Raw genomic sequence first — 15,570 nt, 5'->3', positions numbered from 1 at the left:
ACAGGATAAAATACACAGCATGACAGCGGGAAGGGGAAGGAAAAGGAAATCTTATCTGGATATTACAGAGATTATTAACTGCAGTTGAAAATCTAATTGCTGATTTAGGATGTTAATTTTCAATTCTGTGTTTTTTAAACAATAGGACAGGTTCAATCCATTAGAACAGAAAATGTCAGACTGAAATATTGCTAATGAATGGATTTGTGCTTTGTGCTATGCAATAAGCAGGAGTCAGGCTGGCTGGATGCTGAAGCAAAACTGAGAGAGCTTTCTCAGTATGTAATGTGTGCTGTCAATATATCACTAATCCAGACTACCCAATACTAATTAAACTTTCACCTTACATAGCACGCAAGCAATAAGTATATTTTAAATGCCACTTGCTATCTTTTTATATTATTCTGACAGTTTTTAAGTGCTTCATGACTTATAGGTTTCTGTAAGTATAAAATTGTGTATCAGAGGGGAATAGTATGTAAAGGTAGAACTTCAAAGTGAATAAAATGTTCTTAACTGCCATTAGTTTAGGGAACAAGGCAACACAACCCCAGTTCTGAATTTTTAGACTTTCTTATGCAAAATAAGTGTTTATAATCAATACAAGCAGGCTCAGTTTAGAGATGCACACAATTTTATGATACTTCAAAATGTGATAGACTTATATTAAGACTTCTGAAGGAGTAATTTGATTTTTAGCACTGTGTCTTACACTTCAGCACAACCCTGGCCTCTCTGTCTGTGCTATTTTTCAGTGTTACTATTAAGAACATGCTAAAGACCAACCAATTACCTTTTTCTTACTCATCATCAAATACTGCTCTGCAAGTTTAGCTCCTAGCTAACTTGGTTTGGGTAAGGAATGAAAAATCCTCTTAAAACTTGGCCTTTCCAAGATGGTCAGTGAATTATCAGAAACATAATTCGAGAAAAGCCTCTGATTTATTGGCAAAAAAGACTTTTCTTTTTAGTAGGATGTAACTTTTACTTTAAATCAGAGAGCTACCCTTTCAGCAGATGATTAGCTGTCTATCTCAGTTTGTAGTGCTCATTAAATCTGTTCACCTATCACTAGTACAGGAGCAATAACTTTTCCTCATTGACAGTGATGTTGTGAGGAACAGTTACTTGTGAACACTTTGGCAACTTGAATAACAGAACTACTATGTAAACATAGTTTGTATAAAATTGATGGAAACACTTTCCTAAACTAATATTCTTGTAAAGTTTTCCTTTTCATCCCTTAGCTTACAGTCTCTGCAGGAAAGCTTATACTTTGTCTCACAAGTCAATTAGAGTGAAAGGTTCAGAGTTATATTTCTTTGCATAAGAAATTCTTTGTAAAAGTAGGGTGCCAAATATTCATCTTCATCTTTATCATTCATTTTTGCTACTCAGAGACTGAAATATGTAAGTAGCAGAGCAACAAAGAGGAAAATAACTTTTATGAAAGGCATCCTTCTGTAGAGTGATGGATAAATGGAGTGGGACAAATTTTTTTCTAAGGCAGTTCCAATAAAGTTGGATGATTTACAGCAGAGATGAATTTGGTTCACTGTCTTCCATGCATAGATCAATTCTTTCATTGAGAGCTCCTCTTAGCAACTGTAGCCACAGTCTCATGGCAGTGAATTGAATCTATGATAAACTTCTTCCAGAATATCATTGAAATGAAGCATTATACCTCTCCATACTAGCCTGTTATTATGGAGGTGCTTATGTGGAATCATCATGATAAGGCAGAAAGGGAAAAAAAGATCTCATTTTTGGAAGTGGAGAAGAAATCAATGAGGTAGTGCTTTTCATTTCAATTTCAGTTAAGAGGCATCTGACCTTACTTGCCACATCTCTAAGAGGATTCTTAAGAGAGAAAATATTCACTATACAATGTGGAAGCACTTTATTGCATAATGGTATCAATTTGTAATAATTAAAAGAAGAGTGGCAATGACATTTCATTCTAAGAACATCTTCAACTTATTTATCAATCATTTCTTGTGGGAAAACCAAAAAAAACTCCGCAATGATGTCTTTTGAACAGTACCATTGATCACTGAAATTTACACAGAAATAAAAAGCTATAGCAATTGCATCTCATCTTTCTTCTACCCCATTCAACTTTGGATTTTTTTGGTTTATTTCAGTTTAAAGTTCTTTCTGTGTTTGTTTTGTCAATCATAACATGCTTACTTAGGAGTTGGGATTTTCCCTCCCTCCCCATGGTATAGTCTGTCACAATGTCCCAACAATGTCTCATCGTGCTTAAGAGCTTTGTGACCAAGTAAGGAGTGGGATAGCAGGGAAATAAAGTGTCTCTGTAGTAATAAATACTGGCATTCAGAAGATAAGTCAAATATTTAAATATCTGAAGAAATTAACAATGAAAGAACCATGTGTGGGGGGGAGGTTTGAAAACATAAGATATGAAAATAAACCAAACATTTAAAAGGTTATTTGACCTTACAGAGGAATTCTTCAGTGGAGGGCATGAAAAAAAGGGGTAATCTTCCCATGACTATTAGTTACATTTTCAGCTTACTGCATTAATTATTTAGTCTCCATAAAATCCTAATCAAAAGAGGGAAAAAACCCCAATCCACAACTTCCTCTGCAGGACAATTCAGAGAAGACTTCGACTTACTTTTTCCCATTCATGGAAAGCCTGAGGAAACTGGACAGCTAGTTCATGTACCTGGTGACACGATTTAAGCATTCCCTCTGAAATGGCAAAAAATCAAAATGGGTTCATTCACTCATTTCAGCAAGTGCTCGTATGCTATGGTGATGGGCATACTATAGAAGCAAACAGCAAAGCATTTTTCATGCAATCCAACTATTCTGAAAAATAAAAAAAATCAATTGTCAAAAAGAAAAGTTAGTTAAGATCATAATGGATCTTTCTCTGTAATGATGGTTACTTGGCACACAGCTTCATGCCTAAACCATATAAATATATGTGTGTGTGTATATAAATATGTATGCGTATATGCAAAGGTAGAACTTGATATGGCTGCCTCAATCACAGCTTTCTCCCATACATGTTTCTGGTTTATATCTTAATAGGAAAATAACATTGTAACTTCCTTCAGCTGTGTTGGGCACTCAGCTTTAGCAGTCCTGTCATACACTTATTGGTATAAAATACATGCCTATCTATGATATCTACCTTATAAAAATGGGCTGTGGAGGTCTAGGATACCCTCACACATTCTTTTCCGCAAAGCAGGAGAGGAAAACAGGGAGCAGCTCTTAGATTTAAGTATCTTAAGATGCAAAGGGTGCACAGATCATCTGTGTATAATGTAGGATGACTGAATCATGGAGGATGTTACCCCTTGTCCTGGGTTCAGCTGGGATAGAGTTAATTTTTACAGGAACTTGGGAGGTGGGGGGCATAGCCGGGGCAGCTGACCTGAACTAGCCAAGGAGCTATTCCATACCATGTGACATCATGCTCAGTATATATATAGGGAGCGGGCCGGGGGGTGGATCCTTCTTTCGGTGGGGGAAGTGGTGGAGCGTCGGGTCCCGGGTGGTGAGCAGTTGCACTGTACATCACTCTTTTTGTATACTCGTTCATTAGTACCGTTGTTGTTGTTGTAATTCCTTTGTGTTGTCCCAGTAAACTGCCTTTATCTCAACCCTCGAGGTTCCAGTTTTCTTTTCTTTTCTCTCCTCTGTCTTCCCCCCATCCCACGGGAGGGGGGTGGGAGGAGTGAGCGAGCGGCCGCGTGGTTCTTTGTTACCGACTGGGCTAAAACCACAACAGTCCTTTTTGGCGCTCAACGTGGGGCACGAAGGGTTGAGATAACGACAGATCTGGCCAGAGCTTGTTTGAAACAAATTTGTCATACGCATTTCTTATACTAGATAAATAGATGTTAGTCACAATGTTGATTAATTTGTTTACATGGTGGCATTTTGTAAGTTCTTATATGCTCTATGTATTGCCTGTAGTTGCGTATCTCATCTCTGGGAGAGTAATTGGGATTATCATTTTGCTGTACTGGGCAACGTCGACTTGTGAAATGATTACATCACTGGTCATGAGGTTAAGCTGGTATCTGTATGAGCCAGTGATATCATTTCCATACTTTGGGCACCTTCTGTCGGATTTTATTGGTAATTACACACAATCCATGGGGAAGTTGGGAGGGGATACTTCCCCCCGTCCATTCCCCTCCCTTTTCTCCTTCCGACTAATTACAACAGTTTTCAAGAATTTTGAATATCCTTGGGATGCTCAAGCCAGTGTGCTGTTAGTGCTATGCCTCCTGACTATGTTCCAGGTCTTGTTTAGGGCTACAAAAAGGCTCTTTAAGAGTATCACCCAGAGATCTGTCCCAAAGCTTGATATGCATGGGTGGCACGGCATGTGAAAGAATGTGGGCAGGTATCTAGAGAACTTCTCACCTCCAGTGACTTGGAAGTTCACTCCCGAACAACTACAGAACCCTCATGAAGTGATAGAATTTTTGAAAGAAAAATGCTGTGGCTATCCCAGAGACACACAACTCACTACACTGTGCTTGGCCCTGGCCGGTATCTACCAAACACTGCTTGATAGTAGGAAGCATCCTCAGGGGGAAAAGGGGGGAAAGATGGAGAATACGACAACAGGCACCGTGGCTACCCCAACCCCAATGACAGGCACCGTGGCTGCCCCTACCACGACAACAGGTACCGTGGCTACCCCTATCCTGGTGACAGATACTGCGGCTAAACCAGAAAACCAACCTGTGCCAGTATCGGTCACCCCTGTACAGAAAAAGAAACACACAAAGAAATCAGTTAGCTTAGTGACAGATGAAAGTGAACCAGGGTTATCGCGAGAACAGGAGGAAGAGGTAGAACCTGAAATAATTACCCGATCTCTATCCATGAGTGAGTTGCGTGACATGCGAAAAGATTTTAGCCGCCACCCAGGTGAGCACATTGTTACCTGGCTGCTCCGGTGCTGGGATAGTGGGGCTAGTAGTGTGGAATTACAGGGTAAGGAAGCCAAGCAGTTGGGATCTCTGTCTAGGGAAGGGGGCATCGACAAGGCGATTGGAAGAAAAACACAAGTTCTCAGCCTCTGGAGGCGACTTCTGTTAGGTGTAAAGGAAAGATACCCCTTCAGGGATGAAGTTACATGTCACCAAGGCAAGTGGACCTCCATGGAGAGAGGTATCCAGTACCTGCGGGAATTAGCTGTGCTGGAGGTGATTTATAATGATCCAGAAAATGGGCAGTCACCCACAGATCCAGATGAAGTCCAATGCACACAACTGATGTGGCGGAAGTTTCTACGAAGTGTACCACCAACCTATGCCAACTCATTGGCAGTAATGTCCTGGAAAGAAGGCTATGGACAAACGGTGGATGAATTAGCTGTCCAACTCCGGCAATACGAAGGAAGTCTCTCTTCCTCCCTACGGGCCTGTGTCTCAGCTGTAGAGGAATTGTCCCGAGAGTTCCAGCAATTCAAAGTGGATATGTCCTCCTCCTCACCTGTACAGGCCCGCATCGCAGTTATTGGGAGTAAGCGTTCCTCTGCCCAAGAGAGAGGAGAGAGAAAGTACACACGACGGGCTAACCTGTGGTTTTACCTGCGTGACCATGGAGAGGACATGAGGAAGTGGGATGGAAAACCTACCTCTGTTTTGGATGCACGGGTACGGGAGTTGCGAGACAAAGCAACCAGAAAAGAGGATTCTTCTTGGAAAACTGCTGCTCCAGTTTCCCGTGAGCAGTCCCCCAGACGCAGTAGATGGGCCGATCTCATTTCTGATCCTCTTGAAGGGACTTCTGATTCACGTGTGCAAAAAGTGAGTAATGGATATTCTAACTAGGATTAGAGGGGCCCTGCATTCAGCCAGGTGGAGGAGAGGGACAACCGAGTCTACTGGACAGTGTGGATTCGATGGCCTGGCACATCAGATCCACAGGAATATAAAGCTCTAGTAGACACTGGTGCACAATGTACCCTAATGCCATCAAGATATAAAGGGGCAGAACCCATCTGTATCTCTGGTGTGACAGGGGGATCCCAAGAGCTAACTGTATTGGAAGCTGAAATGAGTCTAACCGGGAATGAGTGGCATAAACACCCCATTGCAACTGGCCCAGAGGCCCCGTGCATCCTTGGTATAGATTATCTCAGGAGGGGGTATTTCAAGGACCCAAAAGGGTACCGTTGGGCCTTTGGTATAGCTGCATTGGAGACGGAAGAGATTGAGCAGCTGTCTACCCTACCTGGTCTCTCCCAAGACCCTTCGGTTGTGGGGTTGCTAAAGGTTGAAGAGCAACAGGTGCCAATTGCCACCACGACGGTGCACCGGCGGCAATATCGCACCAGCCGAGACTCCCTGATCCCCATCCATAAGCTGATTTGCCAACTGGAAAGCCAAGGAGTGATCAGCAAGACTCGCTCACCCTTTAATAGTCCCATATGGCCCGTGAGGAAATCTAATGGGGAATGGAGACTAACAGTAGATTATCGTGGGCTGAATGAAGTCACGCCACCGCTGAGCACTGCTGTGCCAGATATGTTAGAGCTTCAATATGAACCGGAATCAAAGGCAGCTAAGTGGTATGCCACAATTGACATTGCTAATGCATTCTTCTCCATTCCTTTGGCAGCGGAGTGCAGGCCACAGTTTGCTTTCACTTGGAGGGGCGTCCAGTACACCTGGAATTGACTGCCCCAGGGGTGGAAACACAGCCCCACTATTTGCCATGGACTGATCCAGACTGCACTAGAATGTAGGGGTCGGCGTTCGGAAGATCTCGCGTTGTCACGGAAAGTTAGAGGGTTAGTCGCAGCTTTGTGATGTACCTGTAACCCCACCTCCCCTTGTTAGTATAAAAGGAATTAACTGCGCAATAAAAGCCGGAAGTTGGCGCTCACACTGTGTGTGTTATCTGTCTCTTTCCCTGGTCAGGGCCGACCAGTGATCTAAGCGTGGCACCTTGATATGTAGCGAATGCTACACTAGAAAAAGGTGAAGCTCCAGAGCACCTGCAATATATTGATGACGTCATTGTATGGGACAACACAGCAGAAGAAGTTTTTGAGAAAGGGAAGAAAATAATCCAAATCCTTTTGAAGGCTGGTTTTGCCATAAAAGAAAGTAAGGTCAAGGGACCTGCACAGGAGATCCAGTTCTTAGGAGTAAAATGGCAAGATGGGCGTTGTCAGATCCCTGCGGACGTGATCAACAAGATAGCAGCTAAGTCCTCACCGACCAATAAAAAGGAAACACAGGCTTTCTTAGGTGTTGTGGGCTTTTGGAGAATGCATATTCCAAATTACAGTCAAATTGTAAGTCCTCTCTACCAAGTTACCCGGAAGAAGAACGATTTTAAATGGGGGCCTGAGCAACGACAAGCTTTTGAGCAAATTAAGCGGGAGATTGTTCATGCAGTAGCTCTTGGGCCAGTCCGGACAGGACAAGATGTTAAAAATGTGCTCTACACTGCAGCTGGGGAGAATGGCCCTACCTGGAGCCTTTGGCAGAAAGCACCTGGAGAGACCTGAGGCTGACCCCTGGGGTTTTAGAGTCAGGGATATCGAGGATCCGAAGCTCGCTATACTCCAACTGAAAAAGAAATATTGGCAGCATATGAAGGAGTTCGAGCCGCTTCAGAAGTGGTTGGTACTGAAACACAGCTCTTCTTAGCACCCCGACTGCCAGTGCTGGGCTGGATGTTCAAAGGGAAAGTTTCCTCTACACATCACGCGACTGATGCCATGTGGAGTAAGTGGATTGCACTGATCACACAACAGGCTCGCATAGGAAACTCCAGTCGCCCAGGAATTTTAGAAGTGATCACAGACTGGCCAGAAGACAAAGATTTTTGGAATGTCGCCAGAGGAGGAGGTGACACGGGCTGAAGAGGCCCCACTGTATAATAAACTGCCAGAAAATGAGAAGCAATATGCCCTGTTCACTGATGGGTCCTGTCGCATCGTGGGAAAACATCGGAGGTGGAAGGCTGCTGTATGGAGTCCTACACGACTAGTCGCAGAAACTGCTGAAGGAGAAGGTGAATCAAGTCAGTTTGCAGAGGTGAAAGCCATCCAGCCAGCGTTAGATATTGCTGAAAGAGAAAAGTGGCCAGTGCTCTATCTCTATACTGACTCATGGATGGTGGCAAATGCCTTATGGGGGTGGCTACAGCAATGGAAGAAGGGCAACTGGCAACGCAGAGGTAAACCCATTTGGGCTGCCGCACTGTGGCAAGATATCGCTGTTCGGATAGAGAAGCTAGTGGTAAAAGTACGTCACGTAGATGCTCATGTACCCAAGAGTCGCGCCACTGAAGAACATCAAAACAATCAGCAGGGAGATCAGGCTGCCAAGATTGAAGTGTCTCAGGTGGACCTGGACTGGCAACGTAGGGGTGAGCTATTTATGGCTCAGTGGGCCCATGATACCTCAGGCCATCAGGGGAGAGATGCAACATATAGATGGGCTCAAGATTGAGGGGTGGACTTGACCATGGACACTATTGCACAGGTCATCCATGAATGTGAAACATGTGCTGCAATTAAGCAAGCCAAGTGACAAAAACCCCTGTCGCATGGGGGGCGATGGCTGAAATATAAACAGTGGGAGGCCTGGCAGATTGACTATATCACACTCCCACGAACACGCCAAGGCAAGTGCCATGTGCTTACAATGGTGGAAGCAACCACTGGATGGCTGGAAACATACCCTGTGTCCCATGCCACTGGCCAGAACACTATCCTGGGCCTTGAAGAGAAAATTTTATGGCAACACGGCACCCCAGAAAGAATTGAGTTGGACAACGGGACTCATTTCTGAAACAACCTCGTAGACACCTGGGCCAAAGAACATGGCATTGAGGGGTATATCACATCCCTTATCATGCACCAGCCTCCGGAAAAATTGAACGATACAATGGACTGCTGAAAACTACATTGAAAGCAATGGGGGGGTGGAACTTTCAAACATTGGGATACACATTTAACAAAAGCCACCTGGTTAGTTAATACTAGAGGATCTGCCAATCGGGCTGGCCCCGCCCAACCAAGACTTCCACATACTATTGAAGGGGATAAAGTCCCTGTGGTGCGCATGAGGAGTATGTTAGGAAAGACAGTCTGGGTTAGTCCCCCCTCAAGCAGAGACAAACCCATTCAAGGAGTTGTTTTTGCTCAGGGACCTGGGTACACCTGGTGGGTGATGCAGAAGGATGGAGAAGTTCAATGTGTACCTCAGGGAGATTTGATTTTGGGAGAGAATAGCCAGTGAATTGGGCTGCATAATATTTAATTGCTAAATAACCTGCCAATGCATGTCATTGTAACTATAATGTCTATATGCCATATCAAGGGTATTACTGTAAGAATTACCCAAATGACTGCAGCATGGACTTTGAAACTGAGCCAAGTACAACAGCAATAGAACTTGAACTGGCATCCAGCAATTTCCTCAAGATCAACATTTTCGACCTGCAGACCAAGGGCGTAAGTTGCACCAAATGTACCAGCCACAAGTTCCAGAGGCAGCATGCAACAACCCAACATCTCACACCATCTCTCTTATCCTGAAGAACTGTTACAACAGATGGAGTCCCAAAGTCATGGACTAAATAAATCGATGGACACATTAGAGGAATAGCCCATAGGCTAAAGGAATACCATTTGTGTGTGTGTGTGTGTGTGCAGGGGGAGAAGAACAAGTCCATATACTTATATATATATAAGACAAGGAAAGTGGTAGTGGTTGATTGGAAAATGTAAGATCTGGGCATGATGTAGATGGTATAGAATAAGGGGTGGATAATGTCCTGGGTTCAGCTGGGATAGAGTTAATTTTTACAGGAACTTGGGAGGTGGGGGGCATAGCCGGGGCAGCTGACCTGAACTAGCCAAGGAGCTATTCCATACCATGTGACATCATGCTCAGTATATATATAGGGAGCGGGCCGGGGGGTGGATCCTTCTTTCGGTGGGGGAAGTGGTGGAGCGTCGGGTCCCGGGTGGTGAGCAGTTGCACTGTACATCACTCTTTTTGTATACTCGTTCATTAGTACCGTTGTTGTTGTTGTAATTCCTTTGTGTTGTCCCAGTAAACTGCCTTTATCTCAACCCTCGAGGTTCCAGTTTTCTTTTCTTTTCTCTCCTCCGTCTTCCCCCCATCCCACGGGAGGGGGGTGGGAGGAGTGAGCGAGCGGCCGCATGGTTCTTTGTTACCGGCTGGGCTAAAACCACGACACCCCTCTAAAGAGTAGTATTATTGTTCCAGAATTTTCTCATGTATGAAGCTTTGTCAGGGTCATGTCTGTCAATTCTACATTTAGCAGCTCATGTAGGTGAGCATTTGTCTGCTTTCAGAGCACAATATATGACTGATCATTTTGTTCCAGAATAACTTAACATTTTGAACCAAAAGAAAAACAAAAACTCTCTCATATTACCTAGCATTTTGCTGAAACCTGGCCCTGTTAAAAAATAAACTCTTTGTAGAAACACCACCATTACTTTTATATTTCTCAGTTTTCACACATCTGTCACAACAAAATAGAAAGGATGTTCAGACATTTCCAGATATGGTTTAGCATGGCAGATGTAAGGGAAATGATAAGACAAGTATAATTTTTTTTATTCCTTTCCTTTCTCCCCATACTAAACTTTGATCATTGATGGTTCGCATTAATGTAACATTTTCCATTTTATAAGGATTGAAACCAATGATTCTCAAATTACAATCACTGCCAAGTAATCTGCAATTGATTTATCTGCATTGTGGCTCATTACAGAACCAGTTAAGGTCTAGTAAGATCAGGGATGAGCTAAAGTGAACAAGCCCTGCTGAAGCCAAGCAGGATCTGTTTGAAGTATTTGGCTAGTGTTGTATGTCTTGCTACAGCGGTGTCCTTTACAATCCATATTTTTGCATTATCCTTCTTTTCCCATTAACTCAGATGGTCTGTCCAATCAACTTTTCACTATTTCATCAAGCCAACACACACTAATTCTCCATCCATCTTCCCAGCTGGCAAAGTGCTTTTGGTTATTTTTATGCCAATGTTAATATTCCATAGTCATTAAACATTTTGGTTAAAAAAGAAAAAAAGAGACAAAAGATCCAACAACTCCCCCCCCCAAATGAAGTGCACAACTTTATGCCATGCATACTTTTTCAATAGTGAATGGCATTACAAGACTAATGTAACACCATATAATAGATAAGATTAAAATGAACTGCCCTAATGTGATGCTTGCAAAGGTTACTGTAGGGATGCCCGACAGCTCGGCCACCAACCTGTGACTACAAGGCATTGCTGGGAATCCACAAAGGAAAGAAAAATTTCTTCTACATGACCCATGACTAAATAGCTCTAAAAAGGCAACTAAGAAAAACAATTGGTTATGGAAATTCACAAGGGTGGCTTTACATATTATGTAAAAATGGCAGCATGAAGTGAGGTTATTAGGACCGTGTGTATTTCGTGCAGCTTTGCTCAGCAGCAGAGGGGTTCTCAAGCTGTTAAGTGTCAAACACTTATGCCGTAAATTATTTCTCAGTGTCTGAACAAAAATTCAGAAATATCACCACCATTACATTTGGATTTAGTGCTCAGGTTGTCCTAGTACAATTTAGGAATATCAGTTTTAACCACTCACCTCCTTCTATAGGTAAGCAGAATGAAGAAAAGAAAGACAAGTTTCATATGGTAAGAAAATGATTGAAGGTTTTTAAAACAAATAATTTTCTGTGTTTTCAGTCTTTGAAGCAAAGGAGATTGTAAGCCTATTTTGTAACAATGCACACCAAAATTCTTCCCCTGTTATCAGCTACAATAATTTAGAATGGGGTTTTTTGCTTACATGAAAGTTTGTACTTGCAAGTAAAATATTTATTTTAAGCCCAGAACCCCAAAGATAGCATATCTGAAACCAGAAGAAAATATTTTTAATTTTTTTTAAGGAAAAAATAACAGGAGAGAGGGGAGAAGGAAAGCCATGAGAAAGACAATTGCATGAGTACAAAAATTATTTTTGTAGTGCACAAGCAAACTGTTCCTCACTGGTTCTTGCACCCTTTTAAAATTATGGAAACAGTGGCCCTGCTAATGATACTAATCAACCCAAAAGAATATCATAGGTAATTCATGTTGTAACAGAACACACTTCTAACTATAGAAAATCTGGTTTGTGTATCCAAGAAAAATAATACAATATTCTTCTCAGCATTTAGAAAGTTGCTGATGTTTCTAAATTGCACTAAGCTTGCAATATGAGTATTCATTTATTTTCAATCTATAGAGGAAGATTTTTAAGGAACTCTGTTTTTGTAAAGTAAAGTTCAAGCATAAAATACAAAACTTAATTATTATTATTAATATATCAAATTCAGATACTGGATAAAAAACATCTCTCAGTACCTTTGAAATGATTTTTTTAAATAAACAAGAGCTTTTCATCAGCACCAAAAGAAAGATGACAAATCAACTGTTAAATGGCATTCAAATGAGTCCTTTACTCTCAAATAACATTCTTTCTACTCCTTCACAAAAGCTTAGAGTAAAAGAAAGAAATGGGACTAAGGGTCAATTGATTTGAATTATTTTGGGCCAGAGAGAAAAGCAGATTCCATCCACAAAATTCCCCTGCTGTGAAGAGCCAGTAATCTGTTGTCTTCTTTAATGATGAGCTCCAGCTTCAGCTTTTGTGACCAAAGTACTAATCAAGAAGGAAATGAGTCCACCTCTGAAACAAATAAGTCTCAAATCATTTAGGCCTAAAATGTTAAGGAATTAAATGCTACCAGGAAACAAACATACAACCAAAGAAAATCTTGCAACTCTGGTATCATAAACTCTTTGATAATACACTGGCAAAGTATGGTAGTTTTTCCAAACATACATTTTTATTTCCAGATATGATTTTAGAGCCACAGAAGAGGGAGGGGGATTTGAGAGGTTCTCAGTATGCCCTGAAACAGAAGTGTCAGAAAGCAAAGCTCACACTCTACCAACAAACTGTTTGGAGCTTTATCTATCTAAAGAAACCCTAAAAAAATAAAAATTGCAGTGTCTTCTATCTCTGTAAACCAAGCTATTCAGTGCAGCTGCACAATTTGCAACACGTGATCTGTCCCAACAGTTTCAAAGGTATGGATGAAAAGGAAGGGTAAGAGTACATTGAGGAACAATATTTCAATGTACAAATTGCATGAAATTTAGACTTCTTCTCCAGGCCCCTCCATGTCCCCATTTCAGCATAGCTGTATTCTAATCTTATATTGTTATTGATTATAATACTTTTTTTTCCCTAGACAGTTTTAAATATACACATATTGATGGCTGAGATGCTTAATTTGGAAATTGTTGCAGGAGACTCTTAGCCCCTCTCCAATTATATCTTGTGAAACAGTCTCTCTGGAGATTTTCAATAAAATGTTCTTTCATTATCACTCAAATTACATCTTCACATTTATTGACAATAATCCTGAAGAGGATGAGTTTTTCTGTTGTAAGTCAGCTTTCACCATCAGGAGTAAGGATTTCAAGAAAACATGCATTAAAAAATATATTGCAAAAACTGTAGAATTCTATTTCTGCAGAATACTACTGAGTAAATGGCTATTCTATATTACACTGTTATAATATCAGAAAAAATAGCTTTATTTATCATGAAACAGCATTTACAAACTGAAATGATAAGCTTGTAGATGTAATGATGGGTTATTAGCTAAACATCGATTTACAAATTCATTTAGGGAATAAATGAAAAAAAAAAAGCCAGACTGTGAGCTGGATTTCAGCAGTTATTTTCAGTGTTTGCTGTGATGGATGAGTATTCATGGATTTGCATTGCTTCAGTGATAATATCCTGTTCAGTCTGGGCACTCAGGGAAAGAGATGCATAGGCACACATACATTTAAGTGGGTTTCTAGAATGAACTTCTTATTTCACTACCTACTTCCAAACTCCGTAGAATCCTTTTAGGATGTGGTTGACAAGCTTCCACAATCTCCTCAGCTTCACCCAGATTCAGAGTAATTTGAATTTGTGCCATTAAAATTAACATCTAGCTGAAATTTAGGAGATGTTTTAGTTCTCATTTGACATTTAAGTAAAAACAATTAACACACAAATAAGGGTTAATTTAGAAAGTAGCTTTTACCAAAAAAAAAAGAAAAAGAAAATTAGTACAAAAATAAAAATATTTTAGCTATGTAGGAAAGAAATTAATTACACATACTGAAATCAAATTTAGCAAAATTTTGTATGAACAATCTCTAATTCCAAAGATTTCATCTGATCCAAAGCCGAAGCAGGAAGATAGATTTTTTTTTTTCATTCAACTTAAAATTACTTTTTTTCTGACAATTTTTGCTCTTCAGTCATCACATTAGAAATCCATTACTCACATAACTCTCACTGTAACATCACATTTTTAAACAAGTGAATTCCACCTCGCTGGAGTAGCTGCGACAATACAAGTTGGAGAAGAACTGGTCTTGAATTCAGCATAAAATTATTCATTACTGTTTACTATATAAAATAGCCCTGTTCTGTATTTTCTAAGGAAAAGACTTTATTTTTACTAAAGTCACAATTACAAAGAAGATGCTGTGCTACAGGTCTGATCATACCTAGTATTTCCTACCGCAAAATGTTGAGGCGGGAAGGCTTCCTCCCCCTGCTCCCAGGGAAGCCCCACATTATCTCTCAGCATTATTGTTGTCGCTGATCAGACACCTGTAGCAATGCCTGGTGGCAAGCAAAATCACCCAGTCTGAATCCAACCCAGCTCCCTGGCTACTTTAGCTCCATTACTTCTACTTTGTTCTGATTAATCATCACTTCTGTAAATTGCAATTTAAACAACAGCTCACAATAGAGTTGTGTCATTTTGCAAGACAGCCAGCACCAAGGAAGTTCCCTGTATATGGGAGCAACTGACAGGGACCAGCTGCCTCCAGCTATAGCCCTTTAAAAAGGTGCACATTTCACAGTTCTGTTGTTGCTGTTTCACCTGGCCTTTTACACATGGTAAGGAACAGCTGCTGAAGAAGCGGTAAGACAGAAGAACTAGATAATATTACGCAGCTCTCAGGCAATAACTGGGAATGTCCAAGAATGTATTTCTTCTGAGAGATGGTCCAATATAAAACACAACTAGCTTATCATATATGACAGTTATAACAGATTTCAATCCCACAATTCATGCTTAAGGTTCTTAGTGATTTCAGCAGACACTTTGCATGAACAAAGAAGGTAATAAATACTACATGGGAAACTGTTGTGACCTCCAACATACTGGAGCTTGGCAACTGGTGGCCAGTTGTGTTCTCAGTGGTCCCTTGGGGAATTTTCAATTCTACTTTGCTGGCAAAAAGCTGTTTAGCTCTAAATTCACCTGGTCGTCTTTTTGTTTTTATTATGGCTGACATGTCTTCCTCACAACTGTATATAAAGGATAAAGAAGAATCTTCTCTGGTTTTACTGTGAATCTCACAGGGGTTTTTTATACTATTTATGAAGATTCACAAGTTTGTATGTTGTAATTCACAAAAGTCTTGGATTTTGTTTTAAGTACTTTT

General features: G+C 41.1%; 1 protein-coding gene across 1 annotated transcript; it reads left to right on the top strand.

Moving 5' to 3' along the window:
* Positions 1 to 5,014: 5,014 nt before the first annotated feature.
* On the top strand, positions 5,015 to 6,768 carry LOC142034030 (uncharacterized). The gene is made up of 2 exons (XM_075034735.1): positions 5,015 to 5,810; positions 6,625 to 6,768. Exons 1-2 carry the CDS (start codon positions 5,160 to 5,162, stop codon positions 6,727 to 6,729), a joined length of 756 nt encoding a protein of 251 aa, XP_074890836.1. The 5' UTR covers positions 5,015 to 5,159; the 3' UTR covers positions 6,730 to 6,768.
* Positions 6,769 to 15,570: the final 8,802 nt, after the last annotated feature.

Source organism: Buteo buteo, chromosome 8 (genome assembly GCF_964188355.1).
Source record: "Buteo buteo chromosome 8, bButBut1.hap1.1, whole genome shotgun sequence".
NCBI classification, from domain to species: Eukaryota; Metazoa; Chordata; class Aves; order Accipitriformes; family Accipitridae; genus Buteo; species Buteo buteo.
The sequence above is the reverse complement of the archived record's forward strand: the minus strand, read 5'-3'. Positions and strand labels throughout refer to the sequence as shown.

Bases quoted from the DNA above. Each gene is read 5' to 3' on its own strand.
- LOC142034030 (XM_075034735.1), top strand. From the start codon at position 5,160: ATGGAGAGAGGTATCCAGTACCTGCGGGAATTAGCTGTGCTGGAGGTG. The intron at 5,811-6,624 runs GTGAGTAATGGA...TTCCTTTGGCAG, and splicing joins CTGATTCACGTGTGCAAAAA to CGGAGTGCAGGCCACAGTTT.